At 39.6% G+C, this 16,053-nt stretch overlaps 1 protein-coding gene across 1 annotated transcript in view; it reads right to left on the bottom strand.

Moving 5' to 3' along the window:
* ACBD6 (acyl-CoA binding domain containing 6) overlaps positions 1 to 16,053 on the bottom strand; it is a gene marked incomplete at both ends in the record, with an annotated part of 162,503 nt that overhangs the window by 76,625 nt on the left and 69,825 nt on the right. The window contains 2 exons of the mRNA XM_080699482.1: positions 82 to 171; positions 9,441 to 9,546. Of these exons, the coding sequence (XP_080555608.1) occupies positions 82 to 171; positions 9,441 to 9,546 (196 nt within the window). The remainder of the gene's footprint in view (positions 1 to 81; positions 172 to 9,440; positions 9,547 to 16,053) is intronic.

The raw sequence follows: 16,053 nt of genomic DNA, 5'->3' as shown, positions 1-16,053 counted from the left end.
TTAAAATGGTTAATCTCATAAATTTTGTTATGTGAATTTCATTGCAATTTTCAAAGAAAGGTCCCTCTTTATCACTCTTACCTGACAATTAATGTCGGCTTTATACCGTAGCAAAACTGTGACAAGTTCCTTATGTCCTCGGTCACATGCCCAATGGAGAAGAGCTCTGCCCTAAACACACAGGAAAAGAAATGAATTAATAGAGTTGTGGGACCATAGAAAAGATATGATGTTTTAAAAAAGACAAAGCCCTCAACTGGAATCCCTGTGTTCTGCTTCTTGCTGCAATATAAACTGGCCCAATTTTTTCTTTGTTTGTTTTTTACCTAATCAGTTTCCGCACCTACAGAATGGAAGTAATGATAGTAACAACATGACAATATCAAGAATATTGGTTGAATGAATGAACTAAAGAAAATGCTCTGTAAATTTAAGTTCTTTAAAGGTAATAAAAATTGTTACCTTTACTTCTTCTGACAAAAAACTTAGATTATAAATATTTAAACCTAAGTAGAAATTATAATTTAAATGTACTATATCTAAATTTACTTAAGTTTATTCCTAGAAAAGTAAGATTATCTAACCATTGCCCCTTCATAATGCAAAGTCACACTGAAATATCTGAAAAAATACTAGTATAATCTATCATCAAACAGCTGAGTAAAAGGCAATTTAAAACAGAATAGATGATCAACTGCTCACAGAGAAAGTTCTAAATAGGACCTATTAATTTTAACCAATAGACCAAGTTACTACTAATGTGTTATTTTTGTTTTCCACAAGAAAATCTTTCTCTGCCTCATGAAAGAAGTCTACTTGGCCAAAGAATAAACAAAACCCCCAAAGCACCAGGCTTTTCTAAAGAAATAAGTAACGTATGGTTTAACAAAGCCCTTCTGAAGGTGGTGATGATGCTCTCGTTTATAAAGAATAAAATGCTTTTCCCCATTAAGTTGAAATCCTTGCTTTGTTTCACTGTAGAGGAGATTTAAACAGATATAAGCTGGGAAAAGAATGTTCTTAAAGCAAGAAGTATCTTTCAAGAAAGTATGATTAAAGTCGAGGTGGTGGTGCACACTTATAACCCCAGTACGTGGGAGCCTGAGACAGGAGGATCGTGGTTTGCAGCCAGCCTCAGCTACTTAGTGAGGCCCTCCACAACTAGTGAGGCCCTGTTTAAAAAAAAAAAAAAATAGGGCAGGGGGTGTAGCTCAGAGTTAGAATGCTCCTGGGTTCAATCCTTGGTCACGCGCGCGCGCACGCGCGCACACACACACACACACACACACACACACACACACACACCATGATTACGCCTGTCTACACTTTATCAGCGAGACTCTTCATAGAACTTTTAGTTCAACTAACTAATCAAGATCTATCCTTGAAACAAAAACCTCAAAAGGACAGCTTTACAAATTCCCTTTTTTCCATTTTACTGGTTCGAGTTGCTTTTATTTACCTGAGAATATCTAGTTTCCAATAGGCAAATGCACAATCCTACGTGGTGGGAAGCAAAGCAATGTGAGATGTGGGCGAATCACTCACGCTCTGGTGCAGTAGAAAAATTGTTTTTACAATACTTGCTTCAGAGCCCACTAAAGTTTTTTTTTTTTTTTAAAGATTTCCAAAACCCCAGCTTTTTTTTTTTTTTAAAGTATTGTTGATGCCGGGCGTGGTGGTGCACGCTTGTAATCCCCGCGCTTGGGAGGCTGAGACAGGAGGATCGCACGGGTTCGAAGCCAGCCTCAGCTACTTAGTGAGGCTCTCAGCAACTTAATGAGACCCTGTTTCCAAATAAAGTATAAAATAGGTCTGGGAGTCTAGCCTGGAGGTAGAAAGCCTCTGGGTTCCACCCTCAGTACCACCAAAAACCAAAAAAAACCCCCTCTCTCTCTCTAATGTGTACTACCCTGTTCTTATTAGGGCACTAGTTAAAAAAAATCCTCCACAAAGACGGGTATTTTAAAGAGACTCTTTGAACAAATATCAATGTATAAAAAAATTCTATAGTTCAATGTAACTGTTTTACAGCTCTTTATATTAAACAATCAGATAAAATTTCGAAGTCTCTATCATTTTTAGTTCTAATCTAAGTGTATATTTTATGTGTATTAAGTAAACTAAGAATAATAATGACTACATAGTCAAGGTGGTGTGTGACACTCACACAGGACACATACCAGAACAACTTAACAGTTAAGTAGGAACACAGAATTAATATATGCAGTACTTTCACCATAAGAGGCACATACAATTTCTACTTCTCAACCAGGTTCTTGATTTTCCAGGAGGGTCACAGCAACTCATGCTGAAATATAAATCCTTAGCTGTTTCAATGGGAAAGCAGACAAGCAGCATATTTTACTGTTAATGGGAGTTATATTTTAAATTTGCCGTATGTGGTGCCAAAAACTTACTTTAGGGGAAACACCTATGACTGGACCTCGGCAGTGACTTCACTTTGGATCTATTTTCCAGAGGGTGGCACACATACAGCGATGTTTTAAAGAGGTGATGTGCTCTCACACACTTACAGTGTGCTTTCTAACATGCGTTTTGACCTATAATGTAATTAATTTTTGTAACACATTATTTTAATGGTACACTAATTAACCTTGAATTAGAATGAATTCTCTGACAATGACTTTCTGTAGAAGTGCTGAAGATATCTACATTATGGTCACTTCATGATTAACATTTTATGCGGCACAAAAAGTCCAAAAACAAAAGTAGAGCAAACACTTCCAAATAAAATAAACACGGATAAAACAAATCAAGCTTTAGAATTTTCATCTTCAGCCAGGCATGGTGACGCACGCTTGTAATCCTAGCATTTGGGAGGCTGAGACGAGAGGATCACAGTTCAAGGACAGCCTTAGCTACTTAGCGAGACCCTTTGCAACTCAGTGAGACCCTGATTCCAAATAAAGAATAAAACATAGGGCTGGGGGTGCAGCTTGGAGGTAGAATACTCTTGGGTTCCATCCCCAGTACCACACACACAAAAAAAATCATCTTCATGATGTCCTAATAGTCAAATGAATAAAAGACCAGTACAAGGTATTCATATCCTTTACTTCTTCAAATTATCCGTTTCCTGAAAATATGCTCTAATTTAAGATTATTGTTCAAGTAATAACATAACCAGTAAATTATAGAAATGCTATCTTCATAAATAATTATGACAAAATCAGAAACACATATCCTGGTTTCTTTCTCTTTGTTGATTATAAGCATACCTAGACCAATATAATGTACCTATTAAGTCATCTTAGGTACAAGATTCCTCTCTCTTCCAGAAGAAAATCTATGAGTTGGTTATATATTAAAGTCATATTTGCCTAAATACTTTATCCAAAATTTTAATACATTTCACCTAATTATATGTTTAACTGTTTTAAAAGATAAAACAATCATATATATATATATATTTTCAAGTTAAATATATTTTTACTACTACCCCAAAACATGATAATCTAGTGTTTGTTTCTAGTTTTTAAAACCCTTATGGGAAAATAACCAAGAAATGTTTCAGAGATGCTAGGCAGTCTGTTGGCCATGAGACCACAGGTCTCCTGTAGCCCTGGGGAGCTCTGGGTAAGTTCTGAAACTCAAAGAAGGTAAAATGCGGTGTGTGCACGTGGGGGTGAGGCCGCTCGCATCCATCAGCCAGTGGTGTAACACTGTCCTACCACAGACAGACGGATGGCTCTAAAGTGCTTTCAAAGTGCAGAGCAGCAAGTAACCTATTAAGTGCTATTACTTTACAGGCTTCTGGAAATACATAGAGTGGGTCTCAATATTTTAAATGCTTCCTTGATATCCTTAATTACTTGTTCTTCAACCATGTAGAATTTTTTGAAATTAGATTTTTCTCCTGCATATTGCAAAATTAAATGAAGAGATTCTACTGTATTATAAAATGAGTTTTGATGTCCTAATGGTACTTTGAGATCAGATACAAAGTATATATACAGTATATAAGACCATGGCTAGGTGGGCATATTTAAATTTTGGAGAGCTGTCACTTTGCCATTTTTTCAAAGATGTATGGTATGGTACTATCTAATTAGCAAATGAAATATTGCAACAGGTCAGTTTGAACTTCTCTCTGCAAAAACTTTGAGTTTCTACTTACAACCACAGAAAGACTGACTTCATCTACTAATAACATGCGATGCCAATGTCTTCTCTAGGATAGCCCTATCTTTTGTTTTTTGTTGCTGCTTGTGCAAACTCCCCAACCTGCAACAAGCGGAAACTACACATACCTCCTACTTCCACATCTCTTTCAACAGTGAACTGACAGTATTATTTCAAAACTGAGACAGAAGAAAGACTGGGAGACAGTTTAGGGTCTCAAGATATACCCAGCACAGAAGCCAATGACTCCTTGTGGGATAATTTACTTACCAACATTAAAAAAGAAAATCGGGCTGGGAGTGCAGCTCAGTGGTAGATTGCTTGTCTAATATGAATGAAGCCTTGGATTCAATCCCCAGCACTACACGCATGTGTAAATAAATAAAATCACCAATCATTGAATCTCTTTGGTAATACGGTAAAGAGAAATGGAGCTGCTAAGCTATCAGAGTACTGAGGTTTTAAAATACACTACTTAAAAAAAAAAAATCCCTTCACAAACCAGGCATGGTGGCACACGCCCGTAAACCCAGTACTTGGGAGGCTGAGACAGGAGGATTGCAGATTCACGGCCAGCCTCCACAACTTAGTAAAACCCTGTTTCAAAATAAAGAATAAAATATAGGGCTGGGGGTGTAGCTAGTCATCCTGTATGTAATAAGTAATAATAGCTATAATAATATTTTTTTTCATGAAAAAAGCCCAGGTATCCATAAATAAGACAATGGATAAGAGCCAGGCATGGTGGTGTATACCTGTAATCCCAGTACTTGGGAGGCTGAGATAGGAAGATCATTAGTTCTAAGCCAGCCTCAGCAATTTAGCAAGGCCCTCAGCAACTCAGTGAGGTCCTGTTTCAAAATAAGAATAAGGTTCGTGGACAGCCTCAGCTACTTAGTGAGACCCTGTTTCAAAATAAAGAATAAAAAATAGGGCAGGGGTGTAGCTCAGAGGTCAAATGACCCTGGATTTCATTCCCAGACCCAAAAAAGAAAGAAAGAAGGCAAGAAAAGAAAGAAAGAAGGAAAGAAAAGAAAGAAAGAAAGAAGGAAGGAAAAGAAAGAAAGAAAGAAAGAAAGAAAGAAAGAGGGAGAGAAAGGAAGGAAGGAGGAAGAATATAGGACTAGGGGTGTAACTAGGCTATTTATTTATTTATTCATTTATTCACGTGGCCCCGGGAACTGAACCCAGGGACATTCTACTCCAAGCTACATACTCACTCTCTGTTATTTTTCATTTTGAAACAGAGTCTAAGCTGATGAGGGCCTTGCTAAATTGTGGAGGCTGGCCTCAAACCTGTGATCCTCCTTTCTCAGCCTCCTAAATCCTGAGATTACAAGCATGGGCCACCACACGCAGGTAGGCTTGATTTTTAAACTGGCTGCATCAATGCAAGCGGGCATAATTAGACAATATGTAGTGTATTTCTCAATCACTGGTGTGAATAAACAAAGTTCCTTCAAATTAATATCTTAATTATAAAAACCAAACTAACGTATATCCTAACACAGAAAGTTATTTAAAAAGATAACTTTTCCAGCTGGGCGTGGTGGCGCACGCTTGTAATCCCCGCGCTTGGGAGGCAGAGACAGGAGGATCGCGCAGGTTCGAAGCCAGCCGCGTGCGCTGGCTTAGGAGACCCTGTTTCCAAATAAAAAAATGTAAAAATAGGTCTGGAAGTGTAGCCCGAAGGTAGAAGGGCTTCCGGGAACCCCAGTACCACCAAAAAAAAAAAAAAAAAAAAAAAGATAACTTTTCCCCCTTCTTTTCTCAAATCTCAAATAAAAGCATAAATTTCGCCTTGATATATTGATCCCAAGATTGACTCTTCAATCTTTTGCTTTTCAAAAAAAACTGAATACTGTCAGTTTTTCCAGAGTTTGCTACAGTTTCTCAAACCCAAAACATTTAAATTATATTCTACATGAGCCACAGATTTAGAACAAAACTAGAAAGGAAAAGAATTAGAAATCAAGTGAAAGGTGACCTCCTCCAAAATATCTGAAAGAATGAACGTATGGAAGCACATGGGAAATGGTTCGTGATGCAGTTAAAGGCCTTATACAGAGGCAGGTCAGCCGAGGGCGCCCAGGACGTCGGCTCCACGCGCACCAGACTGAGGAGGGCAGGGGTACTTTCGGGTTGGCCCTGTGAGAGCTCCATTAGAGCAGCGATGCTTATTTCATTAAAATAGTACATTGCAGCCAGGCCTGGTGGCACACGCTTGTGATCCCAGTATTGAAGGCTGAGACAGGAGGATCACAGGTTCGTGGCCAGCTTTAGGTACTTAGTGAGGCTCTCCACAACTTAGTGAGATCCTGTTTCAAAATAAAGAATAAGAGCCAGGCATGGTGGTGCACACTTATAATCCCAGCATTTGGAAGGCTGAGACAGGAGGATCGTGGTTTGAAGACAGCCTCAGCTACTACTTAGGCCCTCTGCAACTCAAATGAGACCCAGTTTCAAAATAAATAATGATAAAACAAAAAATAGGGCTGGGGGTGTAGCTCATAGGTAGAATGACCTGAGTTCCATCCCCAGTACCATAAAACAAACAAGCAAACATAATAGAAGGTGTAATTTAAATAAAAAGTCAGTAGATATGATACTACGTTGCTATGAACTTGGATCCCGAGACATCTAATATATAACTTCAATAGTAAGTATAACTATAAAACTTTGTTCTCTTATGCAAAGTACAGATAACGTCTTAGTTATTTTATCAGTAGGAAACACCAAATGTCTCAAATTGGAAATACATGCCTTATACTGGGGACAGAGTTCAGTGGTAGAGTGCTTGCCTAGTATGGATGATGCCTGGGTTTTGAGTGCCAGCACGGCAAAAGAATATAAAAGAAACAAGAAAAAGAGTATCTAATATACTGATAACAATTATAATTTAAATGAATAAATGATATATACAAGGCACTATACTTATACATAGTAAAAAATCTTCATTATGAAATACAAATACATTTTATTTAAAAGGCATTTCATATGAATTTGTTCATACACAATGATATTTGTATTTCAGGTAACAATGATTTATAAATTATAAATTTATAATAATAAGTTTATAATTTACTGTTTATTTCAAAGTATTGGAATGCAAATTATCATTATGTGGCGTATCATTTTACAGTTGATCTTAGCCAAAAGGCTGAGAAGTGATGTGGCTTATCATTTTATGACTACAGTTAAATTTCTTTTGTGCTCATAGAAAACTTAAGGTACAATAAATGTAATTTTTAGTCATGTACGACAAGAGTAAATTGGTTGAGCCTGCTGGATGAACATTCTACGTAAAAACACACCATCTTAAAGAATCCTAGGGCAATCTCAGTAGGAAAATATCTCGATCAAATATCAAATAAATGCTCAAAACTGGATGTCCTTTCAAAATTAAAACTGTTGTCCAATTTACAACAAGGAATTTTTTTTACTAATAAAAGAGTAAAAGTATTTAGCTAGAAACTTAATTTTGATGTCAAATACTTTCAGTCCATCACGAAGACTTATTAAATCCTTTTATTTGTCAGAGCTTTAAATGTTATGAAGCGTACCATTTATTTTATTTAGGATGTTAAGTTTGATTCTAATTTTAAGCTCCCATTTCCCTTATGTTCTCAAATTAATTCATACAAATCCCTGATTAATAATAAAAGGGCTTGTCATCAGTATTCAAGGCTCAGCCTGCGATGTCATGGCTGAGAGGGCAGAAATCTGCTTGGAGCAATGAGCGACCCTGCTGAATTCCTGGCGTCTCAGTCTATGAATGCGTAAGCGCTTCATCTGCTCACGGCAGCGTCGTGCTCGGCGGGCTGGGGTCAAGGCAGCTGCCTGGGCAGCACGCTGGAAGGGCGGGGACAGCACCACAGCAGAGCGCTCAAGGTGGAAGCAATGGACTCTGCAAGTTTTCCTTTTCCTTTCACACACACACACGTTGTGTGTGGTAGCGTCAGCCATTCGCGTTCTGCACACTTACGGCATTCCTATCACGGCTGCCATCTTTGCAGGGGTCTAACTCTGTTTGATCTCTGCAGAGATCACATGTGAACTTGGCTTTGATTTCTCTTTTATATAAGAAATCTTTGCAAATCAGAGAATTCAAGAGAAGGGCCAAATGGAAACTGCTTATCTTTCTTAAATCCAGTGGTGAGAACACCCTCCTGGACCAATGTCCACTCAGCAGCGATGTCTGAGGAAGTAAACATACATCTTTGAGCGCTGGTTCCTGTCTAAAGTGAGGGTGATATTCACAGAGGACTACTGAGAATATAATGTGGCAGTAAGTAAAAATGTTGTAAACTATGGCACATGCTATGTAAGGTAGTTATTGGAAAGAGAACTACCAATAGGGGTCATACAGTACATACATAAAACTTTCCAGTACAAAAACCACCTTGGAAAATTAAGTGGTTTCTTCACTGAATTCCTCATTCTGTTCTTCATCTGTATTAAGAACAGTCAGGGAAGTTCTCAGGCTGGGGCAGCCTAAGAAACTTAGCAGGACCTTATTTCAAAATTAATTTAGGGCTAGAGGTGTAGTCCAGAGACAGAACACCCCTAGGCTCAACCCTCAATGCAACATACACACACACACACAAAACAAAACCAAAGGAGACAACGTCTACTGAGTGCTCACCATGTGCAAGACGGGTACAATTTACATGCTTCCTGTATATTAGCTTATGTTTCTCAAAACAATGTTGAGCAAGCACAGTTGTTTCCATTATCTATATTAGGAGACTGAGCACATGGCTTGGATTTAGAATGCCCCCTCACAGAGACAAAGTAGTGGTGCTGGAAGCCGCTTGGCTTGGCTGCTCGCAGGCGCCCCTTGGGGTGTGGCTTTGGGGGCTACACACTGGCCCCTCCTCCGCTTGCCACGCTCTCGCTCTGGTCATGGCCTCTATGATGGGACTAGCAAAGCCACGCGCTCTCCTCTTCTCCTCTTCCCCACACCACACTCTGAGATCCCAGGTCTCCAGCCTCACACAGACTGAGCCCAAGAATCTCCAAGGAAACCATGAGCAAATATTTGACTGCAGCACGTTTCAGCTAGTGAGCTCTACAACAGGATAGACATATACTGCATACAGACACAGTATTGTACCTTGGTGACATCAACCCATTAAGATATTCTGGTGTGCTGTAGTTCAAAGGCCCATTACTTAGAAAAAGTCACTGGGGCAGAACAACAAAGCATAAGAAATACAAGTGTGTCTTACACCCCAGGCCACGGCATCCACTCATCAGAAGTCAAAATACCCAGCAGGGCATGTTTCTCATACCTCGTCATCTTTCATATTCACATCCATGCTTTTTGATTTGATGGCTTTGGATATGTGGTCGATGTTGTTTTCCCTGCAGTAATCAAATATATTTTTGTCTTCTTCCCTAATTAGAGAGAAAAAAAAAAGCTGTCTTACTGGATAATACATAAAAGTTACATATTTTTAATACAACCTTTTTACTGCTGACATAGACATTAATGGAGTCTGTTTTTATAAAAACAATGTATACAAAGAGTAACAGATTTCCAAAAAACACCTGCACACTAAAGTTCTTAGCAACTGTTATTATGGGAGCAAGTTCACCCGCTTATCAAGCTTCACTAGCTTCCCAATACAACCCCCGAAGCAGCTTCCCTCTGCACCCTTTCCCTCTGCACCCTTTCCCTCTGCACCCTTTCCCTCTGCACCCTTTCCCCGCCACTCTACACACGAGTGAGCACAGGCTGTCTCTGACGCTGCAGCTTTGATTACAGGCAGTAGGATGACTGTTGTGTTCTTTCTTTAACTACGATTTGTTATGAGGTACTGAAAGATCAGGACACAGCTTACAATTTGCCTTGAAGATGGCAGAATAAACCAATTGTTACTTTAGTTCAGTTGCCCATTTCTTGACTGGGTTATTTGTTTTTCAGTGTTAAATCTTTAAGTATTTTGTATATTCTAGATGTTAGTTCTCTATCAGAGGAATAGCTGGCAAAGATCTTCTTCCATTCTGTAGGCTCTATCTTGAGACTCTTACTTCTTTTGATCAACAGAAACTTTTTAGTTTAATACCATTCCATTTATTAATTTTTTTTTTTGGGTGGTACTGGGGTTCCTGGAAGCCCTTCTACCTCCGGGCTACACTCCCAGACCTATTTTTACATTTTTATTTGGAAACAGGATCTCCTAAGCCAGCGCGCGTGGCTGGCTTTGAACCTGCACGATCCTCCTGTCTCTGCCTCCCAAGCGCGGGGATTACAAGCGTGCGCCACCACGCCCGGCCCCATTTATTAATTTTTGATTTAATTTCCTAAGCCTTGGGGCTCTTAATAAGAAACTGTCTGCCTGTGCCTATATGTTAAAGTGTTGGACCTATACCCTCTTCTAGTAATCTCACTGTCTCTGATCTAATTTCCACATCTTTGATCCATCTTGAGTGACTCTTGTGTAGGATAAGAGGTAGGGATTTAATTCCATTTTTTCTAAAAATGGATAACCAGTTTCCCTAACACCATTTGTTGAAAAGGCTGTCTTTCCTCCAATGTACATTTTTGGCACCTTTGTTGAAAATCAACTGGCTATAATAAGTACCATACCAAATTTTGACTATTTTATCTGCCTGCAACCAAGCTGTCTTTATACAATGTCACCACCTAGTGGCCAAGGAGGAATGCCTGGAAAAATATCTTTCCATACATCCTCTCTTCCCCCAACATAATTACAAATCAAACTTTCTCTTCCTCACGCTACACTTCCCTGTTAAGAGCTCAAAACAGTCTTCAATGTATCAATAAAATCTACTTCTTTACACTCACACTATCTTAAATGAAATAACATAAATGAAGATAAGTATGATGAAATATTATAGTCTTAATGACAAATGTTAGTGGCCTTCCACAACTCGCTTTATCACTCTAATTCCTATTTTTACTGAATGTGAGTCTAGATATTATCATACAGATTCCATATGGATGAGCATGAGTTATGTTCCTGATTCTACTAACCCTCAGGGGTATCCCAGGTTCTCACTAGCACAAGTCTCCCTTTAGATTACTAGAAATTTTCTAAAATTGATGAAGATATATTTATATACTTCAAGGGAAAACCCAATGGTTTTCTGTGAAGTTCTTTTAACTACAGGGATGTATCCTCATGAAAAGGAGGAATGGTGTTTAAGTATGGCTATCTTTCAACCAAGCACAGGAAGACTAAAGCCCTGATAATTCCTAAACATGCCATTCATAACTTTTCTACACAGACTGCATTTTCCTATCAAAAGAATACTTCAAACCGGGCATGATAATGCACCCTTGTAATCCAGCATTTGGGAGGAGGAGGATCGCGGTTCGAGGACAGCCTCAGCTACTACCTAGTGAGGACCTTTGCAAATCAGTGAGACCCTGTTTCAAATAAAAGAATAAAAAAGAGGGCAGGGGGCGTAGCTTGGAGGTCGAATGCCCCTGGATTCCTTCTCCAGACCCACAAAACACACACACACACACACACACACACACACACACACACACACACACTGGAGTACTAAAGATATGCCTTAAAAAGAGGACATTCTGCCATTTGTGACAACTAAGGGAAATAAACCAGACACAGAAAGACACTGTGTGCTCTCATTTATATGTGGAGTTACAAATGTCAATCCAGAGAGGCGGGAGGAGGGCTGAAAGAGGAAAAGAGGTTGGTCACCCAGTACAAAGTTCCACTTAAACTGTAGAAGCAGGTGTTAGTGATCCACTGTACTAAATGTGGCTACAGTGAACAATACAAAATGGCCAGAATATACTTTGAAGAGTCTCACTACCAAAAAATGATAAAATGGTAGGTGACAGATTAATGTCTTGATTTTTTTTTTTTTTTTTTTTTTTTTGGTGTGGTACTGAGGATGGAACCCAGGGGCTTTCTACCTCCAGGCTACACTCCCAGACTAATTTTATATTTTATTTGGAAACAGGGTCTCACTAAGTTGCTGAGGCTGGTTTTGAACCTGTGCGATCCTCCTGTCTCAGCCTCCCAAGTGCGGGGATTACAAGCGTGCCCACCACACTTGGCTTATTTGTTGAATCTTTATGTAACACATACATATATCAAGATATTGCATTGTATCCCATAAGTATAAATAAGTTTAAATTAAAAAAAGATGGTCAAAGAAAGTATTAGAAGAGTTGACATACTTGTGCATTTCTGAAGGACAACCTTTTTTATTTTGAAAGTCTCGCTAAGGCTGGCCTCAAACTTGTGATCCTTTTGTCTCAGCTTCCCAAATATTGAGATTACAGGCATGCACCACCATGCTCATCTCCAAGACTAAATTAAATTAAATTGTTAAAGCCCTCATATTAAAACTTCCACTTATACTATTTATGACGATGGTTAAGGGTGCTTTTAAATAAAATTACTTACATTTTTACATATTTTTCTCACATTCTTTCAAGCAAACATTGACAAAGGAAAAAATCAATACACTGGAAACTTCTTGTAGATAATTATATTGAAAATTTAACCATGATCTTATGGACACTGATTACTAAAATGCATTTTCAACTTTAAAACCTACTTAACTCTATACAAAGTTGACGGAACATTTCTTACATTTAAATGACTATAAGAAAAAATATAGTTCAATTCTGATCAACCCCTGGAAAATCAGAGGCCAGAATCAGAAAATGTGCCAATCCCCTTTACTAAAAGGGATCCAGAGACCTGAACTGCACTCCCAGCCACCACAGTCAGTCTAAAGTAAGTCAATCCAAAGGAGACATCATCACTATCATCGGCACAGCGATAAGTGAAAGAAGAGCCTCTCATCAGCACTCCGCGGCATCCCTCGACCTTGTTAAACTGCCCAGGATGGCCTCACACTTGGGGTTCTCCTGCCTTGGCCTCCCAATTAGATGGGATCAAAGGAGTATGTCATAGCACGTGGCCCAGGAAGCACATTTTTTAAAGAACACTTAATGAAAAAGAGACTTAAAACTTTTAACTGAAGACATCTCGTATATAATATGGTAACAATTACCAAATTTGACTTCATTAATTGAAAATTACAGTGACTCCTTAAACATCTCAGGGGCCATTGGGAAGTGATTAAGAATAGCCACTAGCCATGTGACCTTGGGCAAGTAACCTGACCTCTCCGTATCTATTTCCTAATCTGTGAAACAGAGATGTTAGAAATATCTGCACTTAGTAGGGTCATTCTGAAGAGTCAGTGAAATACCTAGCACAGTATGGTTATAGCATATAATAAAATATCAACATGTTAGCTGTCATTGCTGTGATCTGACATTTTCAGCATGTATTGTGAGCTGGCCATTTCTCATCCTCTAGCACAGCACTGCCAACTACTTTAACAAACATCAATTAGACTTTCAAAGAAATACAAGTGAGTGTGACTGGAGCAGAGTGAACAAAGGGAGGAGGAAAGCCCGGTCTGATGAGATGGCCAGAGGCCGTGCATCTCATCTGTCATACACAAACTGACAGAGGGGCCTCCTAACTACACCGATCTATGTGTGCACACGCACAGACCAAGCTTTATAAACATCTCAGAGCCTAGCCCTGCATAGGAACTGCGTATGAAAAGGACACGGGGCAGAAGGGAACTAGAAGGGACAGGCAGGGAAGGGAGAAAAGGAAGAGGAGGAAGAAGAAAAAAAGGAGTTCGGAGGAAGGACGCGTGGGTGGTGATATGGGCGATGAACCACCCCTTGTTCAAAGGGCTGTTGATCTGCAAACAGGTGGATCTGCCTCTGCTTGGCTGGCCTCCTGGCCCTTAGCACACAGAAGCTAAATGAAGCACGTCAGAGGGTGACTATGGGAGCCAGGAGACTCTTACAGCAGTTACTGTTTATGTCAAGACCTGCTCGTCCCAAGGGGCCCATTTTCACATAATCTATAATTATCTCTTCGCTTTAATCGCCCTGTCATTCCTGGGGCTCTCATGGGCACTGGAAGAGGAAAAGCTCATTAACTAAACCTTTTCTCCTCTCTCCAGCCACCCATGGCTTTTAATTGCTTGGTGTGTTATTATCTAGGAGTGCAACTGGGATCATTTTCATAAGAAAGGGAGGTAGGGAAGAGGAAAGGAGCCATGAGTCCCTGAGGTATGCACCACAGACAAACCTTTGCTTTCTCAATTATTTATGCCAGCTGAGGTTTTACAGGCTGAATAAATCCATAACTCAAGTTCATTCGGAGCAGTCAGATCCTCTGGGGGACTTGCCCACTTGCCTATACACACTTGTGCAGTCCTCAAAGAACCACCAGAATGTAACAAGACATGTGTCATCCAATTTATCGCCTATCCAAAGTGTTGACACGATGTTGATCATAGGCAACACAGTGAGACAGGAAGAATTATACTACCCAGCCAAGCAGGTGAGAGAGGGAAGGGTTCTACTGCCCAGCCAAGCAGGTGAGAGAGGGAAGGGTTCTACTGCCCAGCCAAGCAGGTGAGAGAGGGAAGGGTTCTACTGCCCAGCCAAGCAGGTGAGAGGGAAGGGTTCTACTGCCCAGCCAAGCAGGTGAGAGAGGGAAGGGTTATACTGCCCCAGCCAAGCAGGTGAGAGAGGGAAGGGTTCTACTGCCCAGCCAAGCAGGTGAGAGAGGGAAGGGTTATACTGCCCAGCCAAGCAGGTGGGGGCTTAGTGCTAAGTGCTTAGTGTGTTGCTGGGACAGTGGTATCCCTGAAAAACAGGCCACTAAATGCCCCCAAATCCAAATATTCAGCTTCAAAACACACAAAATATATAATACATACACCTTTTCCTTTTCATATGTGCTGGGGATCAGAGCCAGGCCCTTGAGGAATCCAGGCAAGCACTCTGCCACTCAGCTCTGCCCTGGCCCAGACACGTCCTCCAAAGCCTCAATAGATGTGTTAAGAACAGTCTGCTATCAAGCAATGTGTAGGTTTCAACGTGTGACTATGTAGATTTTATACCATTTTATTTTATAAACTATAATAAAGCCATATACCTTGTAGCTTTTTATGTAGTTACACCTATTTCAGGAAAATAATAAAAAAATTGAGTACAATTATGTGTAAGTGACAGGCGCTTTTAATATTTATAATATTTTCATTTCAGTGTATATATTTCACCAAGAATACAAAAATAAAACAAAATCACTTTCATTCTAGTTTCTGTACTTATGGTCTTCCACTAATAATCAAGACTAGAGAGCAACCAATGAAAAGGATATTTTATAAATATTCCTAAAAATCCATTATTATTTAAAAATTGAAATGGTAAGCCCATGATGAAAGCACCTCTTTGAAATTCTCCAGGCTTTTGTGTCTGACCACAGGCAGTGACCTCTGGTATTTTCTGCCAAAACACTTCATTTGTCTCACAGAGCAACTAATCAATTCTAGAGCCCATCAATCATTTCAGTTGTATACTAGTCTGGTCTTGCTGAGAGAAAGAAGGTCCAGATGGCTGCCTGTGTAAGTGAAACTAATAAAATTCTGATAGATTACAGGGCATCAAACTACAAAATATAACAGGGAAGACCAACGCTTACTGCAGGGTGGCTGGGTACTGTGCACTCTTCATCTGTTGTATTTTTAATTCCTGCCCTAATTTCTTAATGTACGTGCCAACTTCTTGATCAACTCTGAGTATACGAGTCACTAAAAATGATCTTTTAAATGTGTCAGTATAGATACTGCTGAACCACTGACTCTGCACAGCCCTGTGCTTATAGTGCTTTGTCTGCTCACCTGCAGCATAAATGAGTCTCAGCTGATCTTAAAAGCAGAGGTAACCGCAAATCACAAGATATGCTACACTCATTTCTACAATTCCAAACACAGATCTGATAGCATTGACTCTCCTTTGCTTTCCATTTTATTTTGAAAAATATATAGAGATAGATAGATGAACGGACGGAC

The sequence above is a fragment of the Muscardinus avellanarius genome (genome assembly GCF_963383645.1).
Source record: "Muscardinus avellanarius genome assembly, chromosome: 7".
Lineage (NCBI taxonomy): Eukaryota > Metazoa > Chordata > Mammalia > Rodentia > Gliridae > Muscardinus > Muscardinus avellanarius.
Note: the sequence above shows the minus strand (reverse complement) of the source record. Positions and strands in the feature narration are given on the sequence as shown.